The sequence below is a fragment of the Anopheles coustani genome, chromosome 3 (assembly GCF_943734705.1).
Source record: "Anopheles coustani chromosome 3, idAnoCousDA_361_x.2, whole genome shotgun sequence".
Classification (NCBI taxonomy): Eukaryota; Metazoa; Arthropoda; class Insecta; order Diptera; family Culicidae; genus Anopheles; species Anopheles coustani.
Window position 1 is genome coordinate 36,801,094 of NC_071288.1, and position 23,370 is coordinate 36,824,463.

General features: G+C 44.0%; 1 protein-coding gene across 1 annotated transcript in view; it reads right to left on the bottom strand.

Annotated features, from left to right (window-relative positions):
* LOC131260551 (uncharacterized) overlaps positions 1 to 23,370 on the bottom strand; it is a 77,949-nt gene that overhangs the window by 20,692 nt on the left and 33,887 nt on the right. Inside the window, exon 2 of the mRNA XM_058262304.1 lies at positions 12,387 to 12,754. Within this exon, the coding sequence (XP_058118287.1) occupies positions 12,387 to 12,754 (368 nt within the window). The remainder of the gene's footprint in view (positions 1 to 12,386; positions 12,755 to 23,370) is intronic.

A 23,370-nucleotide genomic window follows, 5' to 3' on the forward strand; every position in this document is an offset into this window, starting at 1 on the left:
AGCTTCACAATTTTTGGAGAAAACTTTGCAATATGTTAAAATAACTGAATAAAAAGAACCGGATCGACTCTGTACAAATGTATTTCCTGAAATTTCTGATGCACCGCCCCCCCCCCCCCCCTTCCCCCCCTTCCCCCCGATCATTTCGGCCTGGCGCATCCGGTCGAATTGTGGGAAAGATAAATTTTCGCCGCTCGGCAGCACATGTCGGCACCGGTATTCTTTTTCTGCTTAACTGAACACTGACCGCTGCACCGATGCAGGCGATAATGTGAGATGCTCCAGTGCCACGACGAACGGAAGGATAAGCCACGGGGCGTCGCAAGTGGCGGAATGCAATGTTCGATGTCATGAATAATGAAATCAATTAGTTTTATCCTTCGGTTACGGCACTGGCTGAAACTGAAAGCATCTGGTGAATGTCGCCTCTGGGCCATGGGGATCGTTTGCGATTTATTACAGCAGATCCGGCGTTCAGGTTTCCTTCGCTTGGAAAAATGTGGCAGTATGGATTTATGGAAAAGGGCATCACATTCTATCGCAAGATGCTATCTGGGTCAGTTTTGGAAAGCATCGGATAATAGTTTTTCTTCCGGATGATTTGAGAAAAGACATTGAGTGTGTTGAAACGTGCCATGTTATATTGAAATCATAAATGGGGAGCATAAATTGTTAGGTCAATAGAAATACGATTCAATATGGCTTTATAGTATTTTCAATACACTTTCATATGTATTATTATATTTGGTGATAACTCGCCTAGTAGAGAATCATTATAATACAATGTATAATTAAAATACAAATATCATGGTATACCTAGATATTTTGAATGGAAGATAATCAAACATTCTAATAATAACATTACCAACTGAAAATGTACACTCAACCAAAAATTACCACTCAAATAAATCAGTGCGTTTACATAGCGGAGAAAAATCACCATCAGTTAGCGAAACCGTGCGCCTCCATCGCTCGCACGTGAGACGATGGAGGCGCCCGGTGGTTAACCGCTACCGTTTGTTAAACAATCAATTTATCTTCCCTGTAGCAACCGAAGCGGTCGGGCAATGTCGTGCCCTGTTGGGTGTGAAAATTTATTAGCTGTCCGTACGTACTAGATATTACAGCGTTATGGTTTGGAGTATCCCCTCCCTCATCGGCACGCTATCTCGAGAGTGTTGCACTCCACGCGCGGCCAACGAACATACTTCTGCACTTAAGGCACAAGATTAGACCATCACAAATCATGAGCATGAAAAAAAACCAAGCCCGAAAACGAACGCTACGCACGCACACCTCCGGTTAATACGATGACGACGCATTGACAAAACCAAAAAAAAAAACCCCAAGAATGGCAGTCGAGACAATAACAAAACAGAAACAAAAATGGCAACCGTTCATTTCACGTCAACGGACACGTGTCAACGTCGGCACGCAACCGACGCGAGACTTTAATTGATTCATTCATATTTGATCCATCAACGGGGAGTCAAGGAACCTGGGTTCGCAGCAAAATGGAGGCTTCATGGGACTGTTTTATTCGTTTTACATTCCATATGAGCTTCTACGACAAGCTTGAGTTCGTGTTCTATTCCCGTTTGCGAATTGAAGTAGAGAAAACTACCTCTCATTTCAGCTGTCCGAAATGAAATAAATGTATCTTATTTTGGTTGTTTAAGAAAAAATATCAAGAAATTACTTTTAACTATTTTATACGCAGAAGAGACACACCGATAACTTTAGTAGTCACTCACTCAAAAAGCCGAGGTGTTGAAAATCGTGAGTTCTCCTTATTGATATAATTCGAACACTCTTTATCAACTGAACGTAGATTTGGTGGGAGAAGCCGTGCACATATTTTCCGCACAACTATAAGTCACTATGGACAAATCAGCCTCATGGGATTCCGCATGTTTCCTGTGTGTTTTGTTCACTGCTCGAAAATAAATTTTAGGGTTTTTTCATTCGGGTTTTCGGGAGAGCGGCCACCGGTAATGCCACACGCTTGCTAAAGCACCGACCCATTTCCATCTGCCGTCTCGTGTGAAACGGAGGTTCAAGTGGTCGTAAAATTTCTCCAAAACATGGTTTCATCCCAAAGCGTGGAGGGAGCTTTCGTCCCATTTTTCGCTTTATGCTTTTTTTCTTGTTGTTTCTGATGCGCTACAGCCACTGGACAAAACTGAACCAATTTGCGTTGTGACAATGTAGCCCGGGCCGTGTAGCGTGAAAATGGCTATCTGGTGCAGAAGGACGTTACGCGGGACGATCGAGAATGCCGCACGGGAGGGCAGCCAGACGCAATGTTCGGCGATCAGCTAACACGGGCAGGGTTTGCTTGAAGAAGAGCAAACCAAAAACCCCAAAACACAGTCCCAGCGAATAAAAACGCACACACTTACAATGGCAAAAATGAAGAAGTGAAACGCAACCCATCGACGAGTGGAGGGAAAAATAAATACAATAAAATATATTTATTGCTTGTATGCAGCAGGAATAAATTATCCATGAATGTTTCGGGGGCTTCGGGCTGGAGGCAGTTGTTATGCAAAGCGCAACCAAAAAAAAAACCAACATTTTCGTTCGCGATATCGAATGCGGAACAAAACAAAGTGATTCTTTTTTTCCGCTGTTCAACTTTCCAACTGTGACCCTCTGAAAGAGAGCTGAATCACAATGGGCACCTGCCCGTTAGCGTTGAGGTTTTTTTTGTTGTTGTCGTTGGTTTTTTGGCCCTCACCGAAACTCTCAGCAGTGGTTTTGGAGCCATTTTTCGAGTTGTTCTGCCCACCGGAAGCTTGCAGGCAACACAATGGACGTGAAACTATTAACATCCGGTGGTTGGAAATTGAATGGTGAACAGTTGGCCTTGGGTTGCTCGAAGTGAGGTTGCGGCCGTGCCTGCACTGTTAAAAATGCGCGCTTGTAGGATACATCCCGACCGGAAACCGAATTATGACTAAATGCCAAATGGCATAATTATTTTATGAAGTATTTACGGGTCACTTTTGATTTCCGTTTTTTTCATGTTCGAGGTTAAATGCGTTTAATTTAACTACTCGAGATTCAGTTGAGCCATATATGCTTCTGTATATGTTGAAATGCAATACGAAATATGCGTTGTTCACAATTAAGTTACTTTCTCAATTACAGCAGTCACTTCCGTACAATGCCTTTTTATGGGAACCTGTGAGGTCTGAATGATGACAAATTTCTGTTAATTCCCTAACTCTGCGAATTCCCCCTTGGGTACAATCACTCTATTTAAATGAAATGTAACAACGTCTTTCATCTACGCTCACATGAAAAGCAGACAAATTTTATTGTTTATTTTTTTTTTATTCAAGGGATAAAATTCTCTTTGAAATTTGTTGAAAAGCAGTTTGTGTTACAACTTCCTAAGTAGATATCAAAAATTTTTGAAAATAGGTTGTTTAAATTTTTTATGATTTGCATACTCCCTATATTTCGATCCCCGTGGGTTAGAATTTACTTCGTATGAAGTTCGTAACCTAGGTTAAAAATAATGCGACTTTTTTATTCTTTCAAACATTTATCTCTACTGTTACAAACAAAAGGAAAAAAATTAAAAAAATATTTGATTCATTTCAAATTAAAAAAAAAACAAAACATTAAAACCATTCAAGTGGATTTAAAAAACTGAAATTTACATTATGCAAAATGCCTTCATTACGAGATCCAGGAAATTGAATTGCGTGAAAGTAAAAAAAATCTTAAACCCCTTTATTGGAAATCTGGGTGGATATGCTTTATTTATTCACTGCCAAAGCAAGCGATAATCATTAGCCATTCCCGTTGTTTGCACCATCATAAATAAACTGCATGTCTCAACTTGTAAACTATGCGACATTACCATCCCCCTCCCCACTCCTTCCCAGATTTTTGCGCCATCCCTGGCACCCAGCTGCGCCAGACGTCGTCGTTTTCGTGGTTGCCTCCGGCCGTCCCTTCTTGTCCGCTCGTTATGTTTGAATAATGCATGAGACAACATAATCGAATATATTGATTGACTTTTCCAACAAAACCACTACCATGCGGCCATGGCTCACCCAGTGTTGTGGGTTTACTGCGGCTCCGATGGTTGGGTTGGAGGATAAGTTTTTCCTCGGAAAGGAGCACGGACGGCACGGGCAAGCGTTCGAAGAGAAAGAAATACTTTCCGAAGAATGCCACCGCAAGCATGCTTCATCTCGTCCCATGCAAGATGAACACATGTTTTGTGGATTTTAATTTTCTTCTCAAACATCGAGTGGGAGGACACCAAGTAACTCTCGGTGGGATATTATGCATCGTTTTATTTTTTATGTTTTGTTCCTCTCGTCTAATCACGCTCCATTATGGACTCCCTTTTGCAGCGATGTGTGTACGGGTAATGACCGATAGGGAAGAAGATGAATAGCGCCTTTAACGAGCTTCCACGGCAGCCAAATGGCGCTAGCCGAAGTGCAAAGAAACTGTACTCAACTCCGGGCCCGTTCATGACGGTACTGAACTCCGATAAAAATCAATGAAATTATAGTCCGGCCCGTTTAATATTAATGTGAATCAGTTTGAGTTTTTCTATTAAAAAAGTTGCTCCTTTCGAGTGCATGACGAGTGGCTGGATTCTTGGAGGAAAGTAGAAGGTACCCATCACCGCAGTGACTGAGAAGGGTATGTAATTAAATTTTCACTCTCGCTAGAGCGCATGTAGGAGTTGTAAAGAAAAAGAAGTCTTCGTCGGGGATGCCGTTAATTTTAGGACGCTGACGTATCCCAAACACATTCATATTCCACTCACGGAATAGCACTCAATCGTCTTGAAAGTGGGGACCCCGATTACGATTATTTATTGGCCGAGAGTCTCATCGGGAAAAATTGGAACTGCCACAACCAACACTGGGTAGCACGAATTTATGATAACGTTTTACGACCCCTCGATGGCGGAATTGAAAAATTAACAAACAACCGTACCCCGAACAATCGCTAGCTCCTGGTCATTCTCGATGGAAAATAGAGAATCCCCGCAACTGCTAGGCACTGGAGCTAAATGCTTTCCGAGGAATCTCAGTAATTGCCGTTTCCCGGGGAAGCAAACCAGAAGAGCTGTTAAAAAATCTAACTGATTTAAACGGGGGCAAAAAGACTGATCGCAGATGCCAGTCCTTCCCTCGTCATCGTTCAACCGGCCATCGTAGCCCGCCTTCCGACGCCAGAACTCTCCGTTCGGTGCCGTCCGCTCCGAAGCGGTTGGACAAATAGAAAATATCAATTTTCGAAATGCTGCCCTCTTTGGTCCAATCGCTCGGGCCAGTTGTGTATTTCGCTTGCGTTTTCCCCCTTTCTTTTCTGTTGCGGCTGCTACCGTCCGTGGAATCGCTTGGTACCACTTCGATTCGCTTGATTACTTGATTGGACAGAATGAACTGAGAAAATACCTAATCAAGAAAATTGATTGACCATTCAGTTTTGTTTAGTTCGCAAAAAAAGAAGAATGTTCGCGCTGAAAGATGTATGGTTTCGTTTTCTGTTCCGGTTCCGTGCATCGAGGTGGATTAACAATTTTAAAATGTATGGGTCCTTCCAAAGGAATCCTTCCAAACAATTTCTGAATATGTTGTTTAACAACTAACAGGTCTGACAAAATGGAAATCAGATGACATGACTGTTATATATTTATGGACATTTTAAAATACCAGCTTTCGTTTATGATGTTACAAGTTTAGTTTGGTGCGAAATTGGTTTTCTACGAGTATTTCAACATTATATTGATGTTTCATGAATAATTTTAGGTTTTATGGAGTTTAGAATGTTTGAGTAATTGTGAAATTTGGTTGATGTTCGAGCTATAGTAAAATACGCGAACTATGTTGTGTTGCTAACGCTCGGTGATAAGGGAAAAATCAATCGGCCTGTGGATGATAGTAAAGCGCCCGTCTTCGCGTTGATGTCACATCGTTCCAGCCCAATGAAGTTCTCATAAATATTCTCACACACTTTTTGCCACCGGGGGTTGGATGGGGGTTTGCTTCTTCAAAACTCCACTGTCCCGGCAGCGTAACTATCGGTGAATTTTGGCTGTCCCCTGCTTTAGATTTGAATCACTTTTATTGGCACTCTCATGGTTGATGCGAAGGAGCTTGTAGTTGTTTTTTTTTTCTCCTTCGCTGGCTCACCCGTACGTGGAAGCTTGTTCCCGGGCGTGCTCGGAAGCTGCTTCTGCAGCAGGTCATGTTTTATTCATGGCCACCATGGCCGTGGCTGGATAAAGTGGGAAAAATAGTAATAATCATAAACGAAAAAGTCTTGGTAAACATACGACAAGCACACAAATACACACACGTATACGCCCTGTCGACGAGGACGACGATGGCGATGCTCCGTGCTCGTTGCAGACTTCACAAGTCATCCTGTTTGTTTTACGCCGCCTCTCCCGCCACCAACCGTGTCTCGATTGGTCCGAGCGGTACTTTTCTTCATGGAGCAAGCGATAACGTTTTTTTTTTCTTCTATTTCCTGTGTCTGCTGTAGGAAACCACTCCACGGTGAAGCTAAAATAAACGCTGCCCGGAGAGGGTACCGAAAAGGGCGGCTCGGGATCCGTTTTTGAGTGGATTTGGGTGGTGGTAAAAAAACCAATCCGACCGCCCTTTCGTTTCAAAGTAACTCACCAAGATTTATGCCTTTGTCACTGCTTTCATCGATGGTTCATCATACGTCAAAATAGGAGCGGGGAAAAAAACGGAGCCGAACGTGGTCACCATGGCCATCGGTCGCCACAGTCGCCAAACCGCCCGAGGATAACGACGGTTCAATACAGTTATGATTTGTTGGTGAAGATGAAGCAAAACGGTACCTTCCTAGGTAGGAAGGGGCCAACATAAACCGACCAGACGAAGATGTCATTTGTGCCGTGACGATAAATGAACTTGCTGTCCGATACAGTGCAGGACGGGATCCTCACCCTTTCCACTCCGGTTGCGATTGGACGACCTTTCGGGACATTTATATTCCGTTCCGTTTTGCCGATTCCGTCTGCACCTAACACTGATTTGGGCCGGCGGGTCGCTCCGTTCGGCGGAACATCGAAATGATCTTTTCTGTGAAATGTGCTTGACGCGTTGCATGATTTTGATGGTGTCATTTCTTTAGGGCCGAGTGGATGTGAAAGGTCCCAAATTAAACCTCTATTTGCTAGCCATTTCCATTTTCCCTCCTATCTCCGGTGCGATTGCTCCGTTCGTGTGGAACCAGCTGTGCAAAGGTCGGTGGAATGGAGTTTCCTTTAAAAAAGAAACCCTTTTCTTTTCCCGCACTTTCCGCGTTTAATGACCGAACCGGTTCTAGTTCTTAAGGGTTGCCTTATATGCCATACGATGGCATCCCCACACTTTGGTTGCCCCAAAAACGTTGCAACGTGGAATTAATGAAACTTTCATGCACTAAGTCGCCGGCGCCGAAGACACTTACTGCCATCTGGCGGGCGCAAAATGACCACATTGGAAGACCACGGCCGTCGCATACCGAAGCGCAGGAAATGAAACTATTTCTTTCCGAAACCAGCAGAGCTACCCGAAGGAACCGAATGGAGTTGGGCCAAAATCAGCGGCTCCGATTCTCAAGAGTGTTCTTAATTATGCCGCACAGAAAGGGGTGGAGCTCGCGCTTGGGCAAAGCGTGGAATGAAAGACGGAAAGAAAAACAAAGCTTTCACGGCCAATGTTTGAAATGTGCGCCAAGAAATGGCGCAGAAGGTATACACTCATTCTCCCCTAGCCGAGTTCGGCGGATAACCTTTATCAACTTGTGCGGGTCGAGTAGTGCAGTGGTGCCGAAGTTTCTAGCAAAAATAATAATAATAAAAGCAAATCTTGCCGGAACCTTTCAAAACGCTCCCTCCCGACTCGTACGGTCGTATTCGGACGGCTGTGGTTGGGCGCGCGTAGGCTAAGAAAACGAAAACTACACCCAATGCCGGCCCAACTCGCCCGGGTTTGCCTTAAAAGACAAAGTTCTAACAATGATGATGGTGTCCAATTCATAGTTCACTTCCCTTCCGAGAGCAGCCCGAACGTCGTATGCCCTGGAGGAGAAAATGCTGACGGGAACAGGGGCGAGTTGAGAAGGGCGGGCGCACAAAAAGGCGGTTCAAAAGTTTTTCCTGCAGCTTGATTGTGGAAACTGACATCGGAGGGCTCGGATGCAACAGCCGCTAGCTGGAGGTCATGGGCAGCTGGGACTTGCTAGGACTCAAAAAAAAAATTGTGCTTCTCTTTTCTCTCCGTTTTGCCTTCCTGCCTTACACACACACACCCCTATCGCCGGCAGCTGAACAAACACGCTGGGAACACTCTTCGCCTTTTGCCAGGGTGTCGTTAATTACCGGAAAGCACGGCTGCCAACGAAACGGGAAAAGATATTGGATAACAATGGGCAGCATACTCTCGTTCTCGAGCTGCCCCCCTGGTGTAGCGGCCCCGAAAAAGTTTGCGCTACATCTGCCTCCAAGGCGTTGACGGGCAGATCTTAGATGACGACGATGATGGACTGATGCATGGCATGATCGACTTCTTCTTCGGAGCAGTACGGAAGCGATCGATTCGCTTAAACTTTTGGCCAGCAGAGTACCTTCCCGGTTGAAATGGGATACCACGGTGTGCTAAACTTCACCAACAGAGTGTGCTGGAGGGAGCGTTTGTGGTTCTGACGCAAAGCTAGAGTTTGGTTGAGACTTTCAAGATATGCATTTACTTGGCCGAAAGTTGTGCTCTTTGGGGAACTGACCGTGATTGAGTTTTATAGGTTTTAGGATTTATTTTGCTTTGAATTATGCATCGCCTTTAGCACTTATGCAAAATAGTTTTAGCATTCAAAATTTGGAGATTTTATTTAAATTATTAAGTTTAATACATCCTATGGGAAGTTAACGGCCCTACAATAATAATTAACAGAAAAAATACTGATGGTGTCTGAAACCATCTAAGATTTCCCTGCAATAGTTATGTATGGGTCAGCCAGATGAAGCCAAAGAGCCAGATACCAGAACAGAACACAGAAACACACAGTAACAGAAAAAATACTGATGGTGTCTGAAACCATCTAAGATTTCCCTGCAATAGTTATGTATGGGTCAGCCAGATGAAGCCAAAGAGCCAGATACCTTTAAACGGTATTGTAATATTTCCAAAGTGATAATAAACTCTTCTGAAATGGAGTATTGATTTTTTAATCTGGAAAGTAGCATAAACATATGATAAAATATGTCAAAGTATTATTTTTAACAAATTAATTTTTATAATTATTTCGTTTCGTTATTTTGCACTCAATACGTGTTAGTTCGGTGTTTTTCAATTTGTTTTCTTTAGTTATTCTTGAAACCAATCATCTACACAAATTGTTGTGCCATAGCAAGGTTTTACTAAGTTTCAGGATGTATTAAAATACTGCTCTCGAAATACTCTAAACCATATTTTGTCACGACACATTCCAAAATTGTGTTTCTTAATTTTCATTAGTGAGTCATTTAGTATGGATACGTGTTTTATTTTACTACTGGTTTCTGAACGAAGTTCACGAGACTAAGAAATATACGAGGAAAGAAAAGAAAAAAAAAGTATCTGAGGAAGTCCCAAGGTATAAGAACACGTCGTTCAACAGTTGTATCGTACGTTTTATGTTTCTTCTATACATCGTTTTAGGTTTCTTCCATCATGAAGGAATCCGATAAGATTTCTGATGTATTGTTACTTGTATGTTGTTCTAAAATGTTCCTTCTGGCCTGAAAAATAATCTCATGGGTAGGATTTGACCTATAAATGTCGCTGGTCTTTGGTTTAAGTTATAACGAAAAGATTAATAAACCTTGCATTCTGGTTGTGGGGCCAAAAATTAAAACATCCTCGCCAGGAGGAAATATGCACCGGCTTATGTAGAGCAGAATGTGCTGCTGTATATGTTAGGTAAAATAGCCAAGGTTTGCAGTGTCCAAACTATACGAATTTAAATTTGTACTTATTCTGTATCCACATCACAGAATCATGCAAGATATTTCATATAGAAATATGATGTCAATTTCATTCAACAAAAGTCAGAATAATATTTTATGTGACGTTGGAACTCTAATTCTTTCAATGACTAATAACTTGATGAGTCAAATGAGTCAAAGAGTTTCCATATAAATCCGTTTTGAAAACTGATCGAGGAATGGTAATTAGGTTTGACGCTTGTCTTGAACCAAGTATGCAAAGTCAAAGAACAAAAAATTAAATGCTTTTGAAAATCACTTAACAAGCAATGCGATACACAACTCGGCTCGTGAAATGTTTGGCTAGCCTTTCGATTTGTGAAGTTTTTTTTATGCATTTTTTTATTCCGCTGTTTCTTCCCGAGTGTTGGCCGTCAACGTTGAAGGCACAACTGGTACCGTCCGCGTTTTGCTGCAGTGAAAATACAACGGTTGCGGCCGTTTTTCTTATCCATTTGCTCACTGTATGTTGCATAAAAGCGCTATGATGTCCCCGATCGAAGCCGTTTGCGATCAGACGCATCGGACGCGAACAGATAAAAACGATCCGGAAAGATTTTTCACGCACGATGCAGTCAGTCAGGCCGCTTTTTCCATATCCGTCCGTAAAGTTTGCGTTCGACAACGGACCAAGTTTTTGTTTGTTTGTTTGTTTTTTGTTCTCTACAGCTCTCCGTTAGAAAACCACGATGACCAAAACCTATGCGTTGCGTTCGTTCATGGTTCCTTTTTTTCCATCCTGCCAATCGAATGGTTCATTGCGGAGAGTACAACCCGTTCAGGGTACAACTGCGGACCATTGTCGTGGTGAAAGCGCAACGAACATTGAACAACGAGTGGGGGTTTTTGTTCCGCGCACTTTTCCGGCCACCAGCGGCATTAGCCGCCCCGTTGCGGCCAAGGATCGGTCGCGAACGAAATGTTCGAACGCAAATCGAACCGATTGGCAGTTGTCTTCCGTTCGAACGCCGACTATCGTTTGCCAGTGCGTTACTTGCACGTGTTAAGGCTCCTCCTTGGTACGCGGCTACTGACGTGTTTTCTTCTTCTTTTTTCGCACCGTTTCCGGCCATCAAACACAGCGTGGCTGCTGAACCGTTGTACCTACCATCGGCCTGCGAGATTGGCTGAAGCCGGCGTAAGGGTGGGCTAGATTGGGTGTTCCATTCAGACACCGGCCCAACCGAGAATATGAATTTAACATCGGACGCAAACTGGAACGAGCTGTGAATTTCAATGGCTTGAAATGGCTGTTCGGCGCATCGCGCGTCCGTTCGGTGGTTCGAGCTCAATTGTGGTTTCCCATTTCGACGGTTTTGGACTGTAGAACAGCATCGCATCCAAGCAACGATTAACGCAACCAACCCGATAACCGAATGGAGCTTTACCCGAAGGCTCCATTGCCAATGGGAATCTTGATGGTGCTGGTGGTTGAAATCCCCAAAGCTTCAAAATGGGCCAAAAGCGTCAACTGCAGTGAATCAATTAGATAAAAGATTATTCAATTCGATCTTGGTATTAGTCGAAGGCGTTAAAATCTTAGATACTGAATTTATGCATAATGAAAAGGAGGGCATAAGGTCGTCTAGGTGGTTTCAAATACCTTAAAGCATCGTATTCAAACAAATTCTTATAAATGAAAATCTCATCAAAGAAATTTGTGCTACATTTGCACTGCAGAGTTGTTCGAAAACTTGAGCCTGCAATCAGAATATCTTCTCGAACGTGCATCCTAACTGCATACAACATGCAGAAGATGCATTCCCCTGTTTTTGTAGTGAGTCTTGCTTTTGTCTGCCGTCGAATGCAATTACATCCGGGTTGCGTCAAGCGCAAAGCCTTTCAGTGAAGCACCGCGAACATGAAAGTAAACCAAACCGAACGGCAGCTTCGTGATTCAAGTCGAACACAACATTTGATGTTCCTCTCGTCTTTTTTTTCTGTTTGAAGAAATGAGCAACAGGATCGTTGTTTTGTTATACTTTTTTCTTGCTGACGATGCTTGCTACCTACGCTACAGAAAAGAACGTTCAAATTTAATTTTTGTTCATCTTCGTTACGCCATGCTTCGGTGGTGGAAAAGAAAGGCAAGCTTAGGCAGGGAGAACAGTAAACCTTGCCCGTACGAGAAGCATCAACTCGGTTCCGGGTGGTTGGAAGTTGACTTTCATCGTTTTGGTGTTTGAAGAATTTTACGCTGCACTTCGTAAATCTTTCGCGAGCTCGTAACACAAAGGGAACGCCTCGGCGACTGTGCGGACGTCCGGACCAAATCCGCATCCCTTCCGCAACCAGTCCGGTGGTCCCGGGGTGGCCAATCATACCGGAATGTGCGCGGTGCGGGATCGCGTCTCGTACTCACCGTTTTGTTGCCCAGATTCTTAACCCGGCAGTTCAGATAGGCGGTTTTGCCCAGCAGCGCCGTGACGTTCTTGGAGGCGGCCACATCGAAGTACGGCCCAACGCGGGCCTGCTCCGTCGGTGGTGCCGTCGTCTCTGCCGGCAGGAACCGGCCGCTTCCCGGTGTGGAACCACTTGCGATGCTACTGCTGCTGCTACTGCTGGGGGTGCTTATGCTTATGCTGGTACTACTGCTGACAGCGCTGGTGCTGGTGCTATTTCTGTAACCGCCGCTACTGCTGACGGGCACGAGCTGTCCTGGTGTGCTGCTATCTTTTGTTGATGTGGTTTGCTGCTGCTTCGGCACTGTGTCTCGTTGCGCTCCGCGAACTGTCGGACGGGTGGAAAAAGAAAAGGCCACAAAATATTGTTAGTATTTTCTGAGCTTTTATGGCATGTTTGTGCATTTTTGGATAACTGTATTTTAGACCCAAATTCACATCAAACGGTTAGAGTAGGTTCTTTCAAGGAATTTATTACAAAAAAAGTTATTTTGATTGATACATATTTTGATGCTTTGTTCCACTTAAAATACGAGTTTTACAATTAGAAAATCGTAAGTATTAACAGAAAAATTTTCAGTATATTTATACTTCAATAATTTGGATTTTATGCGGTACAGTATTGTTTTGATCCATTTATTACAAACAAAATTAAACATTTTCTAACATGAGGGCAAGGTTATGAGCATGATTACAGTAGTTCAGATTTACATATAAGAAGCCAAACTCAAGTAATATTCTACTCAAGCATTCATAGTAAACTTATTCATATGTAATTAAAGGACAGAAATAAGTTCTCCTCAATTTACATCTACCGAGTATTGATCAAACCAAACATTCAGAATAAAAATGATCCCCAAAAACTGTTCGTCGCATATTCCAAATGAAACCGTTTGTTAATTATTCATGCATTCCAGCAATTCCAATAAATGAACACAGCGTCCTACGAATTGGGTCAATAAATCGTTCGATTTATCTCGAGCTCTACTCGAAAGGAGATTCCACACTCACATCTGCATTTGAAGACTGCCTACAAGCTTTACCGAGGCATTTTCGAAGCGTTCTCGAGAGCAAATTAAATTAGGTTTTTAACGTTTTCCCGCGAACTCCATGGATGAAAAGGTTGAAAGCAGGCGGAACGATGCGTAATTTGTTGATTTATGTTGGCCGTGCAAAAATGTGCCAACCCAGAGCCAACGTCCGCCTTTGGCAGCCTTGGCTGGGCGCCAAATGCATCGGCATCGGGTTTGGGTGAAGCTGTAAAATGCAATCACTTACCCCAGCCCTATTTTTTACACCGAGGCACCCCTCTCACAAGCCGGTACCTCGTAATCCATATCGGTGTGCGTACTTTAACGCGGTCCGGATTCCATTACACCGCACCTCCCCGTCTTTCCTGGGCGCGCGCATAGGGGATAAAATTTTGGGGCAAAATTAATTTAGCCAAACGAGAGCGCTCGCGCACTTGAGAGCGTAAAACATTTGATCGATCGCACCGGTTGATGGCGTGGTGAAAACTGTTGTAATTCAATTTCCGGTACAGCGGAATTGCCAGCCATGTTTTCGAATGTTGTTTGCCCGGGGCGAATGGTTTGTTCGGGATTTGGGGTTTTTTTTTACTGCTGTGTTACATGCCACGAGCTTCCGCCAGCAGCTTCTCGGCCAAGGATTTCCATGTCGGATCATTTTCGATTTATTTCGCATCCAATTGGTGGTAGCACTCGGAGCGGCGCTGCGTTAATTAAAATGCACTTAACTGCGAAATGCATTTCATCAGCCCGGGCCTATCGAATTCATTTCGGTCGCCACCGTATGCTCGCCAATTTGAAAGCGAGCCGTCATTCGCGTTTAATGCTTTCCGGCAGGATTGGTGTTATTGAATAATTTCGAAACTATGATTGAAATGTAAATAACAGCTGGCTCACGAGAAAAAAAAACCCACTCGCTTATCCTTTTGGCAGGAAATAGGTTTACCGTTAAAGGGTTACCGTAATTGGCGTGCATTAGCTCTGTTTTGGCGAAAAACCGCCTGGAAGCATCATGAACCTACATTTGCGTGAACTCACGCGAAGCGGGATGTAACGGTTACATTTAGTGTGTAGCTTTGTATGGGTAAATTCTACCTTAGGTATGAAAAATGTGATGGCAGGTATTTTGGTTAGCCAACATCATGAACAAATAAAAAAGTTTTCCAATTACGGTGATAGATACTAATTATTTCGTTGGTTTATAAAAATTAGCCTGGCTTTTGAGTTTGATGAGGTTTTAGTGGTTTTACGAACACAGTGTCGAATGACATAAGCCGCTCGAGAAATTAATAAGAATCGAGCAGTGATTCTGGGAAATGATTTTACCATTCCTTTGAAAAACGAGTTTACGTTAGAATATTCATGTGGGAAATAATTTTCATTCGAAACTCGCAAATTCAAATGAATCAGCAAATGATATTTTATACCCGTTCCAATTGGCGCACTTGCCCGTACGCGGCACGCCAACCACACCATTTTCGACGAGTATTCCATTTTTTCCACCGACTCATAATTAGAATAATCATTCCGATGCCGCACGCACAAAGGCTAGGTGCGTATTTCAATTTAAGCTAATTAGTGTCCCATAGTTGCCGTGGCGATCAAAACTTTCCGGCTGTTGCTCATCCGTTTGCTCGATTTGACACACCGGCCTTGACTCCGGTGGCTCATTAGCAAATTCAAAGCTTTTCCCTTCGCTTCTACCGTTGCGCGCGGGTCGCGTCTGCTGGGCGTCCTTTTCTACGCCACCGAAAATCCACGCCATCGTGACAGAGCGTGACGGGTGTGACACGGCCGGGCGGCCTCAAATCCCGTGATTGAAATCACTTGATCGAAAATAATCTCTTCACCGCGGGCGTCACCACGCAGAATGGCGGCATCATTAATCTAATTAAAAATCAATCAACCCAACAACGGACCGGGCGATTGAACTGGGGCTCGGGTAGGGATGGCAGTACATTTTTCCAGACCCAAATGTGGTAAATATTGTTTCTTTGACAACCCCAGGCTCTCCTTGTGCCCTTGCTGTCCAGTTGTTTCGTCTTTCGGCAGAATATTTTTCCCGGGAAATGTGTTTCCACCATATTTTGATACTGTCCAATGAAGCGATTGATAAGAAAGGTCAGACATTTTGTAGTTAATTGTGTGTACCACAGCAAAAATAAACAACTGGGCTCCCTAAACATCACAAAGGCGTTCATTCAGGAGTTCCGAACTCTTTCTTCAATGTTTTACGCTCTCTTTGTGAAAATGGAAGTCACACCAGGGACCAGCGGGACACTTTCGAAAAAGATTAATCATTGAGCTTCGATGGAAGCTTCCCCGGCCGAGAATGTATTATGAGTTTCCGAAAAAGGGATAATGCTGCATTAGCTAGTCACTGTTTCGGCAAGTTTGTCTATCAGCGGGACGCGTACGATCGAGGGAGGTGGCTGGTTTATTGGTTAGCAAAATACTTCCCAAAGCCACCCAGCCGACGATAACGACGCGAAAAGGGAAATCATCGCAGAATTTGGGGCGTGAAGCGGATGTCTAATTTTCCTACCACTACCACCGAAAGTGACTTTCCAACCACCGACGGATGAAGATTGAAAGTACTGTAAATAGAAAATGTGCCATTATTTAGTGACGGAAACGACGGGGTGCGCGCGGGGGCTGGGATATTATTTTCCCATAAACATAAGCCGGTGGGGAATGATTTTCTTCGATAGACCAACGGCGCCAAGGAGGGAGGGAGATGGGAGGCGTGGGGTTTGATGCGCGCAGGAGCGAAAATAAAACAAACTAATTTCCCTAATCTAACGGCATTCATTTTGGAGATGAATGAAGATTAAATAATTTATTTGCCGGCGATCTCCCGTGCCCCGCGAAGTGCGACAAATTCGATGAAATCAGGGCTGCTTGCGTCCGATTGGCGGGATGGCTTAATGCCCTCGCAGGCGAAGGGAAAAATACTTCCCCAGCTCTTTCCGCCACGGTGATTCCCCGCCGGTTCGTGGTCGCTCTACTTTTTCGCTGAAAGCGAACCCAATGGCGCACTTACTTTGGCGCGCTTTGATTAATGAAGTTTATCTTTCGATCTGGGTGCGTTTGGGTTTACTGCAGCTCGTTCTAGGGTATGTGTTCGATGAAATGGATGATAACGAGCACCCCGGCTCACCCAAGCCATGAAAGACGCGTCCTTTGATTGAGGACGACTTGTTCGGGTGGTTTTAATTCGTCTAGCTCGTTTATTATTAGGTGTGTGCCTGAACTCATTCTATGAATCTTGTTCTACTCGCGTATGGATTTAATAAATAAATCATACTACGGATTTAATCAAACACATTGTCTCACAGTACATGGAAATGATTGAAATACATCTAGTATGCAATATTTAGGTCAATATTCACGTCATAGAATAAAGTTATTCAGGGCTTTCGGTAGATCTCTCGACACGACTTGTCAAAATCTAATACAAATAAAAAGAACTTAAAGCGGTTCGCAAACTTGTTGACGATATCAATGACACTGATACCTTGTGAAGTGTTCACGCGAAGCTCCGAAGCTTAAATCTGATCTATTGATTTTATTATTCACAATAGTTTGCTGTCAAGTACTCTTAAGAACATTAAACAAACAACATAGAATATTTCGATTAAAACCTACAACTCAAAGTGCTCTCAACACTCAAGTAATTGAATCTCTTTATCGTTATGGAGAAATATATGCACATTTTTGACCTTGTGACTAATCTTGATAAGGGCAGCTGGGTTATACAGGGTGCCACCAGACTCAAAATTTAAGTAAACGATTTCGAAGGTTGTTTGTTAGAATCTTATATTTATTAGTTTAATCAATTTATTTGAGTTATCTTGAAATCCACCAGGTATACAAGTGAGTAATCTATACAAAATTGGTTTTTTAAAGTTTATGTTGAGCTCGTTCACAAAGTGACTAATTGTAACTGTAATCGGAATGTTTTAGTACAATTATACCAATAAATTAGAACCTTTATTTGATGTTTTCTGAAAGACAATTTCGGAATATACCGTGTGTCCCGATTATAGCTTTGAGTCTTCTAACAGTGGTTTGAGAAGTTCTGTTGGTATCCCGATTGATATCAGTATTGTCTTTGTCTTTTGACTAAAAATTCACATCTACTATCATATTCTTCTTGATTCAGCAATAATCGGAATACCGAAAATTCTCACCGTGAATCCAAATATTCTACTTCGAGCCACTATACACTGTTTTCAGGGTCAAATTGTTCTTGTGAACCTGTTTCTTGCCCACGTGATGCTGTTGTTTGGCAGTTTTAGTTTGTTTACAAATAACTATAATTCATCCGTGAAAAGAGCAACCGAGGCGTTATCACCGAGGCGTTACCAGCGTAATTACGTGACGCCAAAGTTGCTAGTGAAGGCGCCAATCATTACGAATGAGCTTCAAAATAAAACCACCACACAAGAGCTTCACGTGGACAAAGTACAGGTTAACACGGACGAATTGACCCCAAAAACAGTGTATTCCACGGTTAACGATTTAATTAAAAATTGTACACACTGGTGTATTCGTGAAGATTCATGATTCCCGCGGCGTTCCGAGCATGTGAGATTATTTAAAACTCGGAGTCTGAATGGTTTTCCGTCATCAGTTTACAAAATACATACACATACGACGCAACGCGAATGGTGCCATCGGGAACGATTGGTGGCTGTCGCATAATGCTTAATGTCCGAAGTAGCGAGCGTTGAAAAGTTGACGACGCCGCTCATGAGCGACAATTATCTCGAAAGTTGTCCCCAAGCAACGCCACCCGGCCATTTGCTCCGGTTCTCGTCTCGCTACGGTGCTGACACGGGTGCATTGAATATTTATAAGCACTGCCAAGAGGCTCGACATGGTGTGTGCTTGCGGTCGTCCAAACGTCTTGTGTTCAGTCCAACCGTCCGTTGTTGAGTTTTCCTTCCCCGGTGGCACGACTTTCCGACGTTTGCCATCATTTTATTTTCCACCCGCCTTGGAAGACGCCGCGCCCGGCATCGTTTTGCGACGGTTTGGACTCACTGTGCACGCTGATAAGAATTGACAGATCCAATTAATTTAAACAGCTACTCCGTTTAATATTTGATTGAATTAATTTCGCCCCCTCACAATGCTGTACGGCTTATTACGTCGACGGTGGCGGTGACCTTACCGAGCGGAGCCGGGTCAACTATGAGTAAGGGCAATAAAGGGCACAGCACGATGGGTTGGGGTTTGGAAAAGCATACTGGAGACAAAAAAAACGAGCGAAACGAATAAAACCACATTTTCTTCCCAAATGTGTGTGCCGTGTGGGAGACACACAAAAAAGAAACAACCCGAAAGGGCCGAAACAACTCTCGAAGGAAATCTGGGGCTAGCATTTTCGCTTGACCAGCCACATTGGCCGACCCGACCCGCCAGAGCTGGCTGGTTGGTGTGAGGCTGTTACACGGTCTGTTGGCAATGTTTGCGCAAAGGACGATTAAATCCCTGACCGGGACAGCGCTACCGGATAGAAGCACGGGCTGACCTTGGGAGGTTTACATGGGCGAAGGCAAATAAAATCGCCGGAAAACACGAGGCGTACACGAGAAGTGATTTTCATTCGGCTAAAATCACGCAACAGAAGAAAAAAAAATTGCAAAAGCACATTTGCGTGCATGTTGAGGTTGTTAAGGGTTTTTGTTTCCTTTATTTTGCTCATCCCTAGTACTCAAATTAGACCTTGGTTTTTACGACACTTTTTAGTCTGCGTTCAGGGTAAGGTTTGAAAATACTTTTTCCTACTCTTTGCAACAGTTACTTCTGTCTTACGGAATTAAAAGAACGTGGAACCGAAGTAACGGTTTACGACTAAAGTCGATAAAGATCTGGGTGGCGCAAAAACATTCCGCCCATGATGTTTTCCTCCGGGGAAATGAAGTAAGTTCCCACCGCGACGCAAAACTACGACAAATAGAGATGGAAAGCTATTGATTATTTAATCAGCGCTCGTTTATCAGTTTTTCCGGCTCCGCTCCCATCATTCCCAGAGTGCAACGTCTCGCCCAGGGTGTCCACCGTACTGATGAAGATCTTCCCAAACCAAAGGCCTTTCTAGTGGCGTAAAGCAAAAGAACGATCACAAATAAAACCAGAAAAGGGCACACAATTTGCCCGACCTTTTTTCGCCAGCAACGGCTGAAGTGTTGTTGGTGGCTGGAGTCATTTTTTCTTGCGGCGTCCATGAGACTTTTCACTGCATCCACTTTTCCCGCATGGAATGTGTTTAAAGTCAAACCATCGGGCCCATCGGTCTCATGCAGTCATGAGAACCCCGTCACGGTCGAGAAGACGAATGATTGGTGGCGCACGGGGAACAGACTAAACATTTTCCGCGTCCCACATTTTCCAGCCCTGATGGAGATAAGGACTTTATGGAATTTTCTTTCAAAACTCCACCAACCGAGGGACTCGATTTGTGCCGTTCGGTTGTCTTATCAACGCAAAATGTAGGTCAATCGAAGAAGAAACTCGCCCGGCATCTGATATACAGCGAAACAAACCGTATCATAACATTGCATTAGAGGGTTGAGTTGTTATTAGACCCTTTGCGTGAGAGTGCTCTGGTCGGGTTGAGTTTTAAATTTTAACTGTACTGCTACAACCTACATAAGCTTTCGCATCAACGCATAATGTTTCATCTGGAACGAGAAAGGGCTATAATATTTTTTGCTTTGAAAATTTGTCTAAGCTAAACTATAAAATAACATAGTAAAATATAGCAGAAACAAAATGAAACAAATGAAATGTGCATAAGTGCACGACACTTTTCCATCCAAGGCAACCAATTCCATTTAATAAAATACAAACTTTATCCTTGGTCGGTTGGGATTGCAATTAGAGAAAACAACGAACTGGTGCTCCCATAAAATAGAACAGCTGCTTGAACAGAGTGTGGAACGTACATGTAAAATATGCATTTCAGATTTGCTGTGCCGACACAATTCCGTGTCGCATAGCGGCATCGAACCGACCCGGTTAAATAACACTCACAGCACAAATTACAATCAATAAAACTTCAAATCAAAACCCTGCTCATGATATATTCCGTTTCTGAATATGATAGTCCTTGTGCTGCTGCACTGAGTGCTTCCCCTGCTCCTCCTCTGCGTTTTGTGTACTCTCTAAGAAAAGGTGAACGGAGGAACGCTTTCAAGGCGGCAGCGAGCGGAAGCGAACCGAAGGCAGCTGGTTCTCCATCCTCAGCGTTTATTCATGGCCGGGATGTAGGGATGTAGGAGTTTTCTGGCTCACATTTCATGTCGGTGCATATGGATGGCTCATACACATTCAAATATGGTAAGCAAACAGGAGAATCATAAAAGAAAACGATATGCTTCTCGAGCACTCAACCCTTCGGCCCTCGTTCGGCTCGGCACGTTTCCGCAGCAGCTCGTCGCTGGTTCTATGTTTTAAGAAAGTGAAAAAAAAAGAAAACTCGAACGAACCCTCAAGTTGGGCCTCTCGGTTCAGAATTAACGTTACACACAGCCGGCGGCCTTGAAAGCACCGACGACCGGTCGAGATCGGCCCGATTTTTCCGCCCGTACATCATGTCAGCCGAAGGGGAATGGAAAAATACACTTCCTATCCATTTCACTTAAGCTTGGAGCAAACAGGACGAGGCGGAGGAGGAGGGAGAGCGAGAGGAACCATGAAACGCGCCTTACAAAGAACCCCACTGGCATCGGAAGGATGGAAAACTTCTGGACTTCTGGCTGTTCGACGCTGAAACTGACAGAAAGATGTTTGCCCGAGAAAAACTCCCATCATCGTAAAACGTTTCACAGATTTAAATGTTCCGTTCGGTTCGGTTTTGCAGCCGAGCGTGCGGACTGGACGACCTTCGTAGACATTCGGTTGCCGAGAACGGTCACGGAACTCCCGTCATTTAGGGCGAGGCAAACACGCTCCACCTGCCCCTCGGCCAAGGCGGTAAGAAATCAAATGCCGTCAGGGCACTCTACCGTGCAAGGCATCTGTAGATGTTCGTGGAATGGGAGGGGTCATGGGGGAGGAAAGGATCTCACAGTGGGACAATTCTTCCAGGAAGTAAAGAGTTTGCCCAACCAGGATCCGGGAGTGAAGTGGAGTGAGTGGACCGTACCGAACGGAAGCGGAGGTGGCCGGCTGCGAGGCAGGAGACGGAAGTTTATATTTGCTTCATTATATTCAATAAATAAATCCGTTCTTTCTGCTCGTTCTGCGTTTCCGGCATCCGGGACCAGGTATTGCAGGTAGGAAGCGTTCGGCAAACGCTGTTAGACCGAGCAGGTTGTGGTCCTGGTGTATGTCGCAATGGCGAACTTGCCGGGCGTAGGAAAGATAAATGGCTGTACCCGGTCAGAGTTGTCGTAAAACAGTGTGGTTCACACAATTTTCATCCTCAGTTTTTCCAACGCCCTGTTCTCTTTCTCGCACTCTCTTTACCTTGGCTGACTGGATTCAATTCTGTTTCCATATTCAAACTCTACCTTTTGCTAGGAGTTCTATGAAATCGGCAAGAACTCAAGAACACCGACGACCCCGCCCACTTCCGGGTGGTAAGATTTGTGGGAAAACTCACGGGAATGAAAAGACAACCCCTTGCGAGCTGGCTGCAAGCTCGATGGACCAAAACCGGATCCACACTCCTGCCAGGAGTGTGCGGGAGATGTTTGACCCCCGATTCGGGGTGAGCTGTTCGACCAACACCTACAGTCGGGTTGGGAAATCTGATCCGGGCGTAACGCACAGAATGCGAGCGTTCGGTGCGTGGCCATCTGTGTTTCAATCTGTGCCGTCTGCCCACACGTGTGGTTAGAGCGGACTATGTGCTTCTGCGCAGGATAACGGAAGAGTACTCATAAATACGGTGTGGATGTGGAGTATCTGCCGTTTTGATGTGCTCTTTCCTCTCCAAACCGCCGGCTACTGACCGGTTTCCGACCGGTTGATACCGATTTCTGACACCACGTCCGATCATTGGCACCTACATCGAGAGGGGAAAAATCCGGTTCAAAAACCTCTTTTCGGTAGGTTTTGCTCCGCTCGAGTGGTTGGGGTTTCACCCACTGCCGTTACCCAGAGATTAGCATAGTTTTTCCTAGGGACCTCGCTGGAAAGGTGAGCAAAAAGCAATACATAATGGTAAGTAGCACGGTACGCGTTCCTGACCAGTGTAACCGAAACCGGGATGGAATGCAGATTTCCCAGCGGTTCTTTACTACCAGTTTTAGTCGAACCGAACGGAGACTGGCTCCTGCAGGCAAAAAAGGGAAGTAATTTATGTTGTCCTCTCATTTAAAATTAAATCCCATTTGTTTTCATTACAGACAGTGGTTTGCTTTCCTCTCTCTATCTCTTTTTTCGGTGAGTTCTCTGTTCACTGAAAATGGTTCAGAAAAAGAAACGTGTACGCATTTGGACTAAAAGCACGCATTGGGAATAGCTTGGTTTTTAAACGTGTCATAGATGGAGCTGTGTAATTCAGATTCAGATTTATGAATCTGAATGATTCTTTGCGTTTTAGAGATTCATGAATTTTAAAATGAGAGTTTCATGAATCCCAAAGGTGAATCAAGGCACAATACTCATAGTCATAGTGCATGCGTCACAGAAACGTGTTATGCACAAACCATAGCCAGAGCATGGTGTTTTGTGGGGCTTTGTGTAGTCTAACAAAAGTGAAAGTTAGTTTCATCCTTGATTTCGGATTGTCTAAAACCCATAAAAGATTTTTATCGCTTACTACTTATTCATATGAATCAATGATATTTATCTAACTTACAAAACAAATCGAGTGGGTTTGTGGGTTTGTTTCCATAAATTACTTTCAGTAACAAAACCATTATTTGGTTTGTGTGTTACTCAAATCAACCATTTT